The 16,735-nt window shown below is 34.8% G+C and overlaps 1 protein-coding gene across 1 annotated transcript in view; it reads left to right on the top strand.

The window, feature by feature from the left end:
* The window catches only part of SYCP1 (synaptonemal complex protein 1), a 145,376-nt gene that overhangs the window by 2,817 nt on the left and 125,824 nt on the right, over positions 1–16,735 (top strand). Inside the window, exons 3-8 of the mRNA XM_029229102.1 lie at positions 591–675; positions 852–895; positions 1,070–1,126; positions 2,258–2,422; positions 3,149–3,216; positions 6,954–7,027. Of these exons, the coding sequence (XP_029084935.1) occupies positions 591–675; positions 852–895; positions 1,070–1,126; positions 2,258–2,422; positions 3,149–3,216; positions 6,954–7,027 (493 nt within the window). The remainder of the gene's footprint in view (positions 1–590; positions 676–851; positions 896–1,069; positions 1,127–2,257; positions 2,423–3,148; positions 3,217–6,953; positions 7,028–16,735) is intronic.

Here is a 16,735-nt window from a genome sequence, read left to right as displayed (position 1 = left end):
CTGTCCTTTCTCCACTGTACATTCCTGCCACCTTTATCAAAGATAAGGTGTCCATATGTGCGTGGGTTTATCTCTGGGCTTTCTATCCTGTTCCATTGATCTATCTTTCTGTTTAAAAAAATAAATTTCTTATGTGGAACTTTATGTTGGAAATAGGATGAAGCAATGAATATTTTAATTTTCTATGTTGTAGAAAAATTCTTATGTCTCTATAGCCAAAGAGTATAATATTAAAATGCTATTCAGTGAAGAAAATTCTCAATTCTACCAGGGCAAAGATCATAATGAAATTGAAGAAAGCCAATATTCTAAGCTACTAATTAAAATCACTAAAATTATTACTGAGTACTTACAAAGCATGTATCATGTAATTTTAGTTTAGCTTTCTCTTATAAGTGAAAACTAAAAAATTTTGCTTTGTTTACAGGGCAAAATCATTTGATATATTTAACACTATGTATACATTAAAGGATTTACAATTATAGTCACTTTTTTAAGCAGATGTATACTGTATATGTAATTACATATTACACTGCTAGTTATTAGAGTGGTATGAGACAGTGTGTTTAAGAACTTCTTTGTGTTTCTAGGGTTTCAACAAATGTGTTGAAGATGATTTTGGTTTTCCATTTGCAATGACTAATTTCTCCAAAAATGGGAAAAACATTGATTCAGGTAGGAGACTAGAAAAGCAATGTATCACCTTACATAGAAACATTTTTAAAATACACATTGCTAGATATCAAATAAGAGTATTATATTGATAGCCTTGACATTAAAGCTAGATATAATAGTTAATATATAAAACAGGATGTTGGCATATTTAATTCCAGTTGTCCTTTATCTTGCAGATCCTGCTTTACAAAAAGTTGACTTTTTGCGCATGCTTGAACAGGTCAGTTAAGTATAGTGTATATAGATATAACCTGTTTAGATATTGAATTGCTTGCTTGAAAAAGAAAAAAAAATCTTTAGTTGTTGGATTACTAGTCTTCAGTATTTAATTGCTGCTATTTGGAAACTATCATCAGGAGTATTTTCTCATAGGAAAAATTTATTCATTTTTTAGGTTGATAATTCTGACAGTTGTCATTACCAGGAGGGACTAAAAGACTCTGATTTTGAGGTCAGAAGATTTCCCGTCTATATTAAATTTCTTGTAATTGGGGTATCATTTATTATTACTTGTATTTATCTTTCTTTTGAAGCTTCAAAAGGATTAATATTTAGTTAAGGTTTTAAGTTATATTCTTTAAAACCTTTTTGCCACTTTGCTTTTCTTTTGAATTTGCTGAAACACTAGGCCTCTGTATTTTCCTGAGTTATAAAAGCATGAATTCTTAAGGGGCAATTTAACTTTAAACCATAAAAATCAAGAATAGGAAAGGGGAGATGAATGCAATGTGTGAAAAGGTTGAGAATTAAGCCAGTATTTTACAAACAATTCTTGAATTAATAGGTATGATTGTTTGGCTGGTTTACTGTCTAAGGAATTTGTAGGATATACTGTACTTTTGATTTTAGTTATAAAAATCATTCTTTCTTATGGCACATAGATATCTTTAAAGCAAAGAGAAATTCCATGGCCTGGTAAAGTGCTATCTGGTTGTTGCTGGGATTATGGTATCACAAATTTAGAAATATGGAATTTATTCATATATTTTGATAACAGAGCTATCAGCAAGGAGAAAGTAGCATGATTAAAAAAATAAAAGAAAACCTTTGACATTTACCTTATAATGTGGAAAGGGATGATGCAGGAAATCCAAATAAAATCCAAATAAAACCTCAGGCTAAATGAAAGATCTTGTGTTCACTATTATTTTTCTTGTCATTGTACCTTAAACTTCATATCCTTTGGCTAATCCTTAAGCTGTTTGTATAACCAAAATATTTCAAGACCATTGCTAAAATTGACACATTTCATGTAGAGTGATTTATTTTAGCTTTTAAGCAGCCAGATTCTCTCATTGACTTAAAGATTTCTAACTTCTGGCTTAGGCACATTTTGAAGTTATTTGATTTTATTCATCAAGGAATAACTTAGGTGACCAGTAACCTTAGTAAAGTAGCTAATATTGCCTTAGTAGTTAGAAAAAAGTTAATATAGCTTTCAGCATGGTATTAGGGCATAAATTGAGGAGAGATTTGGTCTCAACTATTAAGATACTCATGGATATTTTCAATAGGCAGCTGTAGTTTGGTTATACTAAAATTTTGAACTATTAACAGTCATTGAAAACCTATTTTATAATAGAATTCAGAACCAATGAGCAGACTATATTCAAAACTGTATAAGGAGACTGACAAGATCAAGAAGTGGAAAGTGAGTGTAGAATCTGAACTGAAGCAGAAAGAAAACAAGTTGCAAGAAAATAGAAAAATAATTGAAGCACAGCGGAAAGCCATTCAAGAACTACAGGTATAATGAAATTTGTAATTGAAAATATAGTATAGTAAATCTTATAATACTATTAAAACTAGAGTATTATTTCAGAGTAAGTTGGGTTTATCTTGTTTCTGTGATGTGGATTTTAAGAATGGTGTTTTTTGAAGTTTCATTAATATTAGTTGCATTTCAACTTTAGGATGAGCAGAAGACAGGCTGCACGAAACTTAATGCAAATGACTAGGGAAATAGTAATTTACTTTAGATAAAGATTGATTTAATGATTCTAATTATAGAATTTTAATATTTATTGTTTCCCGTTACTGATGATGTTTTGTTTGATATGTCTTTTTTATTATATTAGAAAATGACATTGTAGATAAAACTTTAAATTTGAAACTGTTTCTCTTCAATTTTATGGCATAGTGAAAGAAAAATTTTGAGAAAATGCAGCATTGGGTTAGGAGAAAGATAAAACATCATTTCAAAATGCTTAGGGACGATAATATCACACTAAAATACTGTTGGATACATTTTGGAGATAATTCAGCAAACCTAATTTTAGACTGATGAAAGTGAGACCCATATTCTTATAGGATATCCATAAGTGTGACAAAAAAAGTTCTTCTTTGTGTTCAAAGAAAATAATTCTTATTGACCATCATAGCATGTTAGCAAAGAAATGCTGCTTAATGAATATACTCATGTTTATTTTGCTAAGTAAAATGTGATGAACTGTTCTTTTGTCTTATAAATTAGTTTGAAAATGAAAAAGTAAGTTTGAAATTAGAAGAAGGAATTCAAGAAAATAAAGATTTAATAAAAGAGTAAGTAATAATTTAATGAATTTGTTCTTTACAAATTTATTTTTTATTCCAAACTAATTATTAAAATAATTTCTAAAAATTGAATATGCTCTTTCTGTTGTATAATATTAATTGATATATAGAATTCTATCTGGGTGCTGTGGAGAAAAGGAAGACATACCTATTTTACATTCTTGCATTTGGCAAACTGTGGTCACTGACTAGTAACTTCTCACTTTTTAAAATGACAGGCAGGGGAAGCCATTACTTAGTGTTGATAAAGGTACCTGATAATCTTATATCTACAACTGCCTATGTATATTGTATACCTTTTTGTTTGACTATTGTTTTAGGTGAAACCCTTGCAGAAGAGGGCTCAACTTAGTTCCAAGCTAATTCTCACTGTCAAATTCCTGTTTTTGCCAGTGGCCCAATCATTCTTCCATTAACTTTGGCTTAAAACTTTAGTATCATCCTTTTTTTAAAAATTAATTAATTTATTTTATTTATTTAATTTTGGCTGTGTTGGGTCTTCGTTGCTGCGCGCGGGCTTTCTCTAGTTGCGGTGAGCGGGGGGGCTACTCTTTGTTGCGGTGTGCGGGCTTCTCATTGCGGTGGTTCTCTTGTTGCAGAGCATGGGCTCTAGGCGCATGGGCTTCAGTAGTTGTGGCTTGCGGCTTCTAGAGTGCAGGCTCAGTAGTTGTGGCACACAGGCTTAGTTGCTCCACAGCATGTGGGATCTTCCTGGACCAGGGCGCCAACCCGTGTTACCTGCATTGGCAAGCAGATTCTTAACCACTGTGCCACCAGGGAAGTCCAAGAATTAGGTTTGTAGTTACTTGTTTTGATTTTACAAAATCAGTAACAATAAAAAGTTCCTCTGTCTAGAACAGTGGTTCTTAAACTTTAGCAAGCTTCAGAATTACCCGCAGAGCTTCTTAAAACACATGTCGTTGGCCTCTCCTCCCCTGCCAGAGTTTCTGATTCAGTGGAGTAGACTTAAGAATGTGTACTTCTAACAAGCGATGTGGATGCTGCTGGTGCAAGGATCATACTTTGAGAACTACTGATTTGTGGTAGAGAATAGTCACAGGCTTTGAAAACAAAACAAAGCCACCTTTGATTTCAGTGACTTCTTAACCTTTTCATTTATTAGATTATTGAAAATGTTAAAGGATGTAGTTTATGTAATATTACAGCTTTTGCTCTTCATTAAACTAATATTTAGACTTAAAAATTATTATAAAATGTTAATCTGTAACAATTCATTTCTGCAGAAAAATTATACATTGGAAAATTTAAACTGGTGTATATGTTAGCAACTTCAAGACACCCAGAGGTCTTTTTTTTTTTTTAACTTTCAATACCATTTAATGAGATTTGGAAGATATGACTACATTATATTGACCTTTAAAATTTTTTTTGGTTGAGATATAATTGACATATAACATTATATTATTTTTAAGTGTATAATGTAATGATTGATATATGTATATATTGCAAAATTATCACCACAATAAGTCTAGTTAATATCCATTACCATATATAATTACAGATTTTTTGTTTTGACAAGAACCCTCAAGATCTACTCTCTTAGCAACTTTCAAATATATAATATTACTAACTATATTATTACTATAGCTTTATAATGTAGTTTCAAATCAGGAAGTGTGATGCCTCCAGCTTTGGTCTCCTTTCTCAAGATACTTTGGCTAATTGGGGTTTTTGGTGATGCCATACAAATTTTGGTATTGTTTGTTCTGTTTCTGTGAAAAATGCCATTGGAAATTTGAGTGGGCTTGCATTGAATTTGTAGATTGCTTTCAGTAGTGTGGTATTGTGATTTATAAGAAAATATATATATATATTTGGTCATTCAGATGACCAAAATATATTTCATGTATATATTTAGTTTTCATCCATCTTTCCTGACTCACAACTCTTCAAACCCTTGGAATTTTCTAAATGTTGAGAGTGAAAAGGTGTCTTGTTATGCTAATGAGGTGACTTTTGGACCCCACCAAAGATAGGGGCCGGTTGCCTGGAGAGCCAACCACGTGGTTAGAGGATTGGAACTTCCAACCTCTGGGGACAGGCAAGGACCTGGAGGTTGAATCAGTTGCCAATGGCTAAAGATTTAATCAGTCATGACTATCTAATGAAGCCTCTGTAAAAACCTGAGAGGTCAGGGTTCGAGAGGTTCCTGGTTGGTGAACATGTGGAGATTTGGGGAGAATGATGAGCTCGGAGAGAGCATGAAAGATTCTCACCCTTTCCTCTTATCTTGCCCTGTGCATCTTTCCCACTTGGCTGTTCCTGAATTATATCCTTTTATGATAAACCAGTACTCTAGTAAGTAAATTGTTTCTCTGTTCTCTGAGTCATTCTAGCAAATTAATAGAAGCCAAGGAGGAGGTCATGGGAACCTCTGATTTATAGCCAGTGGGACAGAACCACAGGTAACAACCTGGGCTTGCAACAAGCATCTGAAGTTGGTGGGATAAGGGGAGGGTAGCAGTCTTATAGGACTGAACCCTTAACTTATGAAGTCTGATGCTATCTCCTGGTAGATGGTGTCAGAATTGAATTGTAGGACCCTCAGCTGTGGTGCCCAGAATTGCTTGTTGGTGTGAGGAACCCCCTTCCAAATTTGGAATTGGTACCAGACTCCATTTAGGTAGTGTGGACATTTTAACAATATTAATTCTTCTAATTCATGGACACAGAAGATTTTTCCATTTATTTGTGTCTTCTTCAATTTCTTTCATCAGTGTGTTATAGTTTTCAGTGTGCAGGTCTTTTACCTCCTTGGTTAAATGTATTCCTAAGCGTGTTATTCTTTTTGATGCCATTGTAAATGGAATTATATTCTTAATTTCTCTTCTGATAGTTCATTATTAGTGTACAGAAATACAACTGATTTTTGTATGTTGGTTTTGTATCCTGTAACTTTACTGAATTTGTTTATTAGTTCTAACAGTTTTTCGGTGGAGGCTTTAGGGTTTTCTGTATATAATAGCATGTCATCTGCAAATCGTGACAGTTTTACTTTGTTCTTTCTGATTCAAGTGCCTTTTATTTTCTTGTCTATTGCTGTGGCTAGGACTTCCAATACTATGTTGAATATCAGTGGCAAGAATGGGCATCCTTGTCTTGTTCCTGATCTTACAGGACAAACTTTCAGCTTTTCAGGGTTGAGTATGATGTTAGCTGTGGGCTTGTTATATATGGCTTTTATTATGTTGATGTAGGTTCCCTCTGTACCCACTCTGTTGAAAATTTTTATCATAGATGGATTTTGAATTTTGTCAAAAGCTTTTTCTGCATCTGTGAGATGATCAGAGGTCTTATTCACATAATTAATGACTCTTCAGAAAATTACTTATTTTATGTTTTGAAGGTAAGATAGCTAGAATATTTCTGGGGTAATTAGTAATGAAAATCCCAATCCTCTCTTCTCATTTTATTTCTTAGGTGAATCTGTAACTGTTTACTAAAAGGTTATTGAAAGCTACTTGGGTAGAAACTTTTAAGGAGCTTTTCACTTTAAAAGGAGGCAGTTATTAAATCATCTTTGCTAATAGTACAGTCAACCAATTTTTCCTTTATAGTCACTTATGAACGATATGTGATATATATTAAATATTATGATGTTTTAAGAATTTCTTTAAAATTGTAACAGTAATGTTTCATAACTTTTATATATGATTTTGCTTTGAGATATATTACACTTATGCAAACTCTTTCCTCTGTTTCAGGAATAATGCTACAAGGCATTTATGTAATCTACTCAAAGAAACTTGTGCCAGATCTGCTGAAAAGACAAAGAAATGTAAATATCTTTCTCATTTTATATGATTTTATCAATTTATTGTTATTACTTTAATGGTGGGGGGGTGGAGAGGGAAACAAATTGTCTTTTCAGTTTTTGGAACCAATCAAAAATTTTTTAAAAATTTAAATTATTTATTTGGCTGCGTTGGGTCTTAGTTGTGGCACATGGGATCTTCATTGCAGCATGCAAGGTCTTTTGGTTTTTGTATGTGGGGTCTTTTCATTGCGGCATGTGGGGTCTTTTTGTTGCAGCATGCGGGCTTCTCTCTACCTGTGGCGCATGGGCTCCAGAGCACGCGGGCTAGGTAGTTGTGGTGCATGGGCTGTCTAGTTGCGGCACGTAGGCTCCAGAGTGTGCAGCCTCAGTAGTTGCGGCATGTGGGCTCTCTAGTTGTGGTGCGTGGGCTCTAGAGCATGCAGGCTCAGTAGTTGTGGCACGGCCTTAGTTGCCCTGTGGCATGTGGGATCCTAGTTTCCTGACCAGGGATCGAACCCATGTCCCCTGCATTGGAAGGTGGATTCTTAACCACTGGACCACCAGGGAAGTCCCAGGAGCCATTTTTTATTTGAACAAGTTATATGTGTCTCATACCATTTCTTTATATAAGTAGTAACTAGATTCTCAGTTCTTTGAGCTTTGAAAAGTTCTTCAAGCTTTTTGAAAGGTAATATATTTTAAAAGATATATATTTACTTGGCATTTATGGTTAATTCTCATTTCAATTAAAGTGTGATCTTGAGACTAACCTTCTCTTCTGTTTGGAACAACCAGGAAATTGAATCAAGAATGATATATAGCCATGTTCATAATAGAAAATACTGATGGAGGGCTATGCTGAAAGCATAGTGCTTAAGAATAGCAGTGTAGTATTTATTTATAAATAGAATTCTCAAATTTCTTCTAAAGAAACATTATTTTAAAACATTCTATTAAGGTTGTAGTATATATGTGAAAGTGCATGTTTTTATTTTATGCATATTTTGATGTTAATTGTAAAGTAGGAATTTTTTTCATTTTGATGAAAAACATAATCTGATTTTCAAAAATAATTGTTTTTGTCTTTGTCATTAATCTGCCATTAGGTCTACTTTGTTGTTTGTTTCTGCCAAGAATCTGTTGGGAAATACTGTCTACCTGCTTTTTCAGGATAGCCTCTATTTTTCAAATTTTAATTGATACCACACAGCTTAAGAGCTTGGACTGAAGAGATAGATATCCCTGTGCTCAAATTCAAACTTTAAGTTGTTATCTGCTTGACCTTGAATAATTTGAATAATTTATGTAATCTCTGACCCTCTGTTTATTAGTTAATAAAGTACCTCAGTGTTGTTTTGAGAATTAAAGTAGTTAATAAATATAAAATGCTTAAACAGTGCAAAGTGCTCAATAAATGTTAGCTGTTATTATTATTTCTAGTATGCAGTATTGCTAGTTATTTTATTCTTGGTCTCTGCCTAAAGTACTTTGCTTTTGCAACTATATATACCTTCCAGAATGTACTGCACCACTATCAGCTCTTCCATGATACCCTGTTTATTCAACTTGCAAGATTAACTTTTCTGTCTAAATATAAAAAGTGGTGAAAAGTATATGGATGGGGTAGAGAGATAGTATATGGACTGCATTGTAGAAAGTAACCTGGGCTAGAGAGACAAGGCTGCTAGTTCTTTCTTCCATTTAGTTTTAAGCTAAGTCAGATATCAGATGGTGGGAGAGGTTTGAAGAACCTTTTAAACATTTTTAGGTGATCTCTTAAGTGAACTAAAGAGTATATCTTTTTTCCTCATATTTGTTTGTTTGTTTGTTTGTTTGTTTATTTATTTATTTATGGCGATGCCACATGGCTTGCAGGATCTTAGTTCTCCAGCCAGGGATTGAACCTGTGCCCTTGGCAGTGAAAGCACAGAGTCCTAACCACTGGACCACCACAGAATTACCCTAAAGAGTATATCTTGATGTGACATGTAGATTCTTTTTTTCCTAAAACATCTTTTATTTATTCTATTATTATTATGATGATGATGATTTTTTAAATTTTTATTGGAGTATATTTGATTTACAATGTTGTGTTAGTTTCAGGTGTACAGCAAAGTGAATCAGTTACACATACATATACATATATCCACTCTTTTTTAGATTCTTTTCCCATATAGGCCATTACAGAGTATTGAGTAGAGTTCCCTGTGCTATGTAGCAGGTCCTTATTAGTTATCTATTTTATATATAGTAGTCTGTATATGTCAGTCCCAATGTCCCATTTTATCCCTTCCTCCCACCTTACCTCCTGGTAACCATAAGTTTGTTTTCTACATCTGTAACTCTATTTCTGTTTTGTAGATAAGTTGATTTGTACCTTTTTTTAGATTCCACATATAAGCAATATCATACAATATTTGTCTTTCTCTGTTTGACTTACTTCACTCAGTATGATAATCTCTAGGTCCATCCATGTTGCTGCAAATGGCATTAGTTCATTCTTTTTTCTGGCTGAGTAATATTCTGTTGTATATATGTACCACATTTCCTTTATCCATTCCTCTTCGGATAGACATTTAGGTTACTTCCATGTCCTGGCTATTGTAAATAGTGCTTCAGTGAACATTGGGGTGCATGTATCTTTTTGAATTATGGTTTTCTCCGGATATATGCCCAGGAGTGGTGGATCATATGGTAGCTCTATTTTTAGTTTTGTAAAGAACCTCTATACTGTTTTCCATAGTGGCTGTACCAATTTACATTCCCACCAACAATGTAGCAGGGTTCCTTTTTCTGCACACCCTCTCCAGCATTTACTGTTTGTAGATTTTTTGTTGATGGCCATTCTGACCAGTGTGAAGTGATACCTCATGGTAGGTTGTTTTTTTTTTCTTTCAGATGGTAAAATTTTTGTTTTTTTTTAAAGATACTATAATTAATTAATTTATTTATTTATTTTTGACTGTGTTGGGTCTTCATTTCTGTGCGAGGGCTTTCTCTAGTTGTGGCAAGTGGGGGCCACTCTTCATCACGGTGCGCGGGCCTCTCACTATCGCGGCCTCTCTTGTTGCAGAGCACGGGCTCCAGACGCGCAGGCTCAGTAGTTGTGGCTCACAGGCCTAGTTGCTCTGTGGCATGTGGGATCTTCCCAGACCAGGGCTTGAACCCATGTCCCCTGCATTGGCAGGCAGATTCTCAACCACTGTGCCACCAGGGAAGCCCTCAGATGGTAAAATTTTTATTGGAAATACCTGATCTATATTTAAAACTCATAAATGTACAGTTGAAAAAAATAGATTCACATACCCAAGTTGTTCCAAACACACTTATAAGTTTTCAAATCACTGAATCAAGAAATGAGTTTTAAATTTAATTAAAATGAAATAAAATGAAAAATCAGTCCCTCCATCTCATCAGCCACATTTCCAAAGGTCTGTTGCTCACCTTTGGGGCATTGGTGGTCTAGATAATACTGTTAAGCCTAAGTCTGCTTGTACTGTTGCTGTGCTCCTAATTCTCCAGCAGTTTCCCATCACACTCAGTGGAAAAGTCAAAGTCCTGACAGTGGTCCACAAGGCCTTTCATGTCTGCCCCTGCCTACTCTTCCATCCTCATCTCTTGCTTCTCTCCTCCTCATTGACTCCACTCTGGCCACCTCAGACTCTCCAGACCTACTCCCACTTCAAGTTCTTTGTCCCTGCTGGTCCCTCTGCCTGGGATGCTCCCACCCCTCCCCAACATCATCATGTGCTGCTCCCTCACCTCCTTCAGGTCTTTATTCAGATACCATCTTCCCCTAGGTTCTAGCCTAGCCACTGTATTGTACATTGATGACCCCAACCCCTACTGACACTTCAAGTCCTTCTTCCCTGAATTGTTTCACTCCTGGGCAGTCAATCACTATCTGACAAACTCTAGATTTTACTTTTTTGAGATGTTTATTATCTTACCTCCTCCCGCAATGGAATGTAAGCTCTATGAGATTAAAATTTTTGTCTGTTTATTCACTGCTGGATCCCTGGCCCTGAGCATATCACTTGTTGAATGAATGTACTTCATGGTAGTTTTGATTTGCATTTCTCTTAATTAGTGATGTTGAGCTTCTTTTCATGTGCTTTTTAGCCATGAGTATGTCTTCTTTGGAGAAAAGGCTTTTTAGGTCTTCCACCCATTTTTTGACTGGGTTGTTTGCTTTTTTGATATTGAGTTACATGAGCTGTTTGTATATTTTGGAGATTAATTTCTTGTCGGTTGCTTCATTCGTAAATATTTTCTCCCATTCTGAGGGTTGTCTTTTTGTTTTGTTTATGGTTTCCTTTGCTGTGCAAAAGCTTTTAAGTTTAATTGGGTCCCATTTGTTTATTTTTGTTTTTATTTTCATTACTCTAGGAGGTGGATCAAAAAAGATCTTGCTGTGATTTATGTCAGTGTTCTGCCTATGTTTTCCTCTAAGAGTTTTGTAGTCTGTGGCCTTACATTTAGGTCTTTAATCCATTTTGAGTTTATTTTTGTGTATTAGGGAATGTTCTAATTTCATTCATTTACATGTTGCTGTCCAGTTTTCCAAACACCACTTATTGAACAGACTGTCTTTTCTCCATTGTATATTCTTGCCCTAAAAATTCTTAATACTTGCCTTATATTTACTGTAAACTCCATCGGTATTCTTGCCGTAAGCCTTTATTTTTGCTATTGTGATTTTCTCTGTCTTTTATTTATTCGTTCAACATTTTAAAAAGTGCCTACTATGTGCCATGAAATGTTCTAGATGCTGAGGGAAAACAGTAGTAAACAGACAAAATTTCTGCTATTATGGAGTATGCACTCTTGTAAAGGGACACATATCATAAATGAATAAATAAAGTACATGTTGGGTGATGACAACTGCTTCAAAAGAGAATATTTTGGGATAGGGTATTTGGGGAAGTTTTTTTCTGATTAAGTGGTATCTGATTAGAGACCTGAATAAATGAGGGAATGTATCATGTAGCTATTTTGGGAATGAATATTTCAGGCAGAGGAAACAGCAAATGCAAAATCCCTTAGATGAGAGCCTGTTGAATCTTTTCAAGTCATAGCAGTGAGGTCACTGTGCTGTTCCTTCCATATTTCTTACCTTTTTTGTATCTTTCGTCTTCTTTTCTCATTGTGCTCCCTTCAGGATAATTTCTTCTGCTTTGTTCCAGTTCACTAATTCTCTATTTAGCTGTTTCTAAACTGTTTTTAAATTCATCTGTTAGGCCTTAATTTCTGCTCTTGTATTCTCTGGTTCTGTTCTTTAAAAAATATCTGTAATGTTACTTTTTAGAGTTTCAAATTCCTTGCAGAAATTTTTAAGCTCGTTTTTTTTTTTTTGTCTCCATGAGCATAGTAAGCTTAGTTTTATTAAATTTTTTGTCCAGCAATGCCAGTATCTGGAATCCCTTGGGATCTGTTTCTGTGGTTTGTTGTTTTGTAGATTCTAGTTCTTATTGTTTATCTCATTGTGTACTTCATTATTTTTGATTGCTTGCTTGAGACTTAGAGTGATGTGACATTTTCCTAGTTCTCTGAATGCTGAGAAATTTTAGATTATATCCTGGACATGTTGTGAGATTCTGGGTCCTGTTAAAAATCCCATGGAAAATGTTTGTTTGTTTGTTTGTATTTTAGCAGATATGCAACTCAAGTTTAGATCACAAGTTCTATCTTACCTTTTGTGTGCTGGGGTTCCATTATCAGTTCAGTTTTCAAAGCTTTTGCCATGTTACTCTGCGTCTGTTTCATGTATGCTCCACTCAAGATTAGATTAGTTCTGGGACTTGGATAGTGATTTCAGAGGGACTTGCTATATTTGCTATATTTGCCTTGGGTCTATCTTGTACATGCACATCCTCCCTTTTCCCTATGGGACTTGTGCCAAGTCATACAAATAATTAGGGAATCACCTTCTCCAGCTCTCTCTAGCATCGCCCCTTCACCCTCAGCCTTACAGGGGTCCCGTCCTCCTGTCCTTTGGTGAGAGACATGGAGTTTCTCCTGGGGTTTTATATGTCCTTGCTGCCATGGCTGCTGTAGCTCCACTACTGGAGCCACCTTTGGGGCAGGGCTGGAAGAGAAAAAAAAAAAAAGAAAAAAAAAGGGATTTCCTTTTGCTTTTATAGTTCTGCTGGGCCCTTACACTTTAGTAATGCTAGGAGAGAAGGTAGGAAAAAAACTAAACAAAAAAACTAAACTTGCCTTCACATGAGTCATTTCTTCAAGATTTTACTTTTCTTCCCAATCTACCTGCTTTTGCTTACTTTTCAGATTCCTCAAGTAGTTGCTTTATGGATTTCATCCAGAGTTTTTAGTTGTAATCAATGGGAGAGAAAGGCTATAGTGGGCTTATTCCATCTTGACTGACACTGGAAGTTGGTTTAGGTTTTCTGAGTTATAATCCTCAACCTATTCTTGGCCTGATGATTCATCATTATCTTTTTAGATCTTTGATTCTTTCAATAATTCAAAAAATTCCTCCAGATTTTTATCTTTAGGAGGAAGGTTGGTCTGAATTATTTAGTCATTACCATAAAACAGAGTCCTGGATGCTTTTTCAAAATACAGATCAAATAATGTCACTGTCTAATTTTTTCAGTGGCTTTCCATAATTTTCAGGATAGCATGGTGTTTGCCACTTCCCTTCACCTTGCCAAATCTTTTCACATGTCCCACATACACAAGCTCATGGAGAACTATTTGTTAACCCCTAAACAGATTATACTTCTGAGTTTTTGCATATGTTTATTGGCTGATCCTCCTTCCTTTTTCATCTTGTTAATTCATATTTGTCCTTCAAAACTCAGAGTAATTATTACCACCCTTGGGAAATATTCCCTAGTTTTTCACTCTGACTTAGATACTCCTCTTCCTTTACTTAGTACCCTTAGTATACCTTTACCATATATTTATGAATTCCTTCAACAAATACTGAGTACCTACTACATCTCACTGTAAGCTTGCAGGCAAGGGATCGTGTCTTATTTGACTCAGTATATTCAACACTTTGCACAGTGTCTGTGAAGATAGCAGGCAATAAATAAATTCATGAATGAATAAGTAAAGAATAAATTTGTTCTTAGATGTACCTTAAAAAAAAAACAAACCTTTAAATGGCTGTCTATTGCTCACATTAAGTACATTGGAATTCTTTAGCCTGCCATTTGAAGTACTGCATACATTTTTTTTTTTTCTGTAGCCTTATTCCTTAATCTAAATTACTTAGTGTTGAAAAGGACTTTAAAGCTTTTTGGTCTATTTACATATCCATTGCTTTAATTCTTTTATAGGAAATTAATAATTTCCTTTGTGACTACCAAGTGGTAGTCTCTTTCCTGTGTTTGAACATATTCAGTGTTGGAAACCCACTAACCCCGAGGCTGTCATTTAAGCACAGCTCTGATTTTTATGTTGAAATCTCTCTCTCTCTCTCTTTTTGTTTTTTTGGCCACACCACGCAGCTTGCGGGATCTTAGTTTCCACCAGGGGTGGAACCTGGGCCCCCTGCAGTGAAAATGTGGACCTCCAGGGAATTCCCTGTTGAAATCTCTTATATTGAAATCTCTTTGTAGTTTCTCTCTTCTTATTATATTTCTTCTCCTTAAGGCATACAGAAAAAGTCTAAGCACTTTTTTATCTCTTTAGATTTTTAAAGGTGGTTACTTGTCCTTTCTGAATCTTGTCTTCTTCAGCCTAGATGTTTCAAGATTCTTTGTACTTTTGTTATTTTGGTTGATCTGTTTGAATATTATTGTTATATTTAGGAGTCCAGATCTGTATTAGGTAATCTAATGTGTAACTTGACCTGTGTAAAGGACTATTTCTTGTCTAATTGTAGGTGTCATTAATGAACTCTAAAGTCAGCTTATTTGATAGTCACATTGTATTATAGGCTTTAGTGACTTCACTAGTCATTAAAATCTTTCACTTTTTTTTTTTTACTTCATTCTTTGCAAGTGCACTTAGATTTTTGGATCCAAATAACATTCTTTGCATTTACCCCTACTGGTTTTCATCAGGCAGACCTGTGTTTTAATCATGTACCACCACTTATTATTTTGGGATCCTAGCAAACAACATAATTTTTCTGTGTCACACTTTTGTTATCTGTGAAATGGGGATAATCACAGTTCCATTTATCTATGCCTAGATTTCTACCTAAATATATAGTATATGTATTTATGCATATATTTTCCCCCTTGCCAGGACTCTGGCATTTTCTTGATCCTTATGATTTACAGTTTTGTCAGTGCAACCATTTGGATCTATATGCACCAGTCTATTTCTTTAGACCAGGAAAGCCTTATGATATCTTTGGTCACTTATTCTGATTTCTGTTTGGGCATACTTATTATTTGTTTGTTGGCCCTCTGTTCTTCGTTTCTCTAATTGTTTTAATATTTGTTCCCCCACCCCCTCAATTTATGTTTGTTTCCTGTATTAGGAAACAATTTGACTTCTGAAGTATCAGTTCTTCCCTGTCCTGCCTCTAATCTCTAGTTCCTTTGAGTCTCTCATTATCTAAGCCATTGCTCCTTTCCCCCTTATTTATTTTTTCTATTTAATTCACCCCATTTCTTGAATTTCTAACATGGCCTGTTCTTTCTTTATGACTGTATCTTCCTCTTTCACTGAGACCATATTTTCTTGGTTCTGTTGAGAATACCAAATAGTTTTCTGAAATTTTCATCTGAATTCTCTAGAGTTCATTTTCAGAGATAGGCTGTTCCTTTTAACATCTTTCATGTTCCCTTTTCTTTGTTTGACAGTATTTTTTCATAGGCCTCGTGTAGGTTTTCTAACCATATACATCATTGAAAAAAGCAAGAACTATCTAGACTAAATAAACAAACTAGGTGATAAACTGAGCTTGGTCCTAGTATTGTGGTTGAATCCTCTTTTTATATTTATAGTTGTACAGCAGGTCACTGAGCAATTTCTAATGTTTTCACCTTGCATGGCTCTACTTATGGTAGCTGAATCTCTTTTCTGTCCCTTCTGTGTGGTTTTCTCGTACTCTGATAAATTTTGTAGAATATATGATTCTGAGTGATTTTAGTCAACAAACTCAAGTATGCACAAGATTTTTATGTCTTAAAATGTTAAAAATTCTTAATTTTTAAGATGTTTTATATCTTTATATTTATATTTTTTATATTTTTATATCTTTTTTATATCTTTATATCTTAAAGCCTTCATTCTGCTAGTGTGGAAGAAATTATCTCAGTAAATTTAGGAATTTTTCTTCTTTCCCTGGGATTGTATGTAAATTTGGGGGTGCCCATATAGTACCATGTGGTAGAGAGGGACATTTGTTTCTCAGTCATCTATCCTCTGAGACTTTTCATCATTTCGATTGGTATTCAGTTATTTGTCCACATAGATAGTTGGTGAGCTGCTCCTCATACCAGTCCTCAGGGCCTATTCAGGTATGCTGGTTCTCTGTGCTTTATCCCACCATGCTCAGTTGCACAATGTGTTGGAACAAGGGAAATTGTGAAGCTGTTTAAGGTCTTACCTGTCTATATATATTTCACAGGCATTTCTTCTCAGGTTTTGTCATCTTCCTAGAGTTATACTGAAGAAAAAAAAAAGCACAGCCCCACTCTACTCTTAGTTTGCCCTAACTCTCTGGGATTTCTGTGTTCCCCAACCCTGAAGCTTAGCTTGGTGAGGGTAGAGGGCTACAGAACCCTTTCTTTTTTTTTTTTT

This window comes from Monodon monoceros, unplaced genomic scaffold, assembly GCF_005190385.1.
Source record: "Monodon monoceros isolate NGI ecotype Baffin Bay Population unplaced genomic scaffold, NGI_Narwhal_1 Super_Scaffold_18, whole genome shotgun sequence".
Classification (NCBI taxonomy): Eukaryota; Metazoa; Chordata; class Mammalia; order Artiodactyla; family Monodontidae; genus Monodon; species Monodon monoceros.
This window is presented reverse-complemented; position numbering and strand designations above follow the sequence as displayed.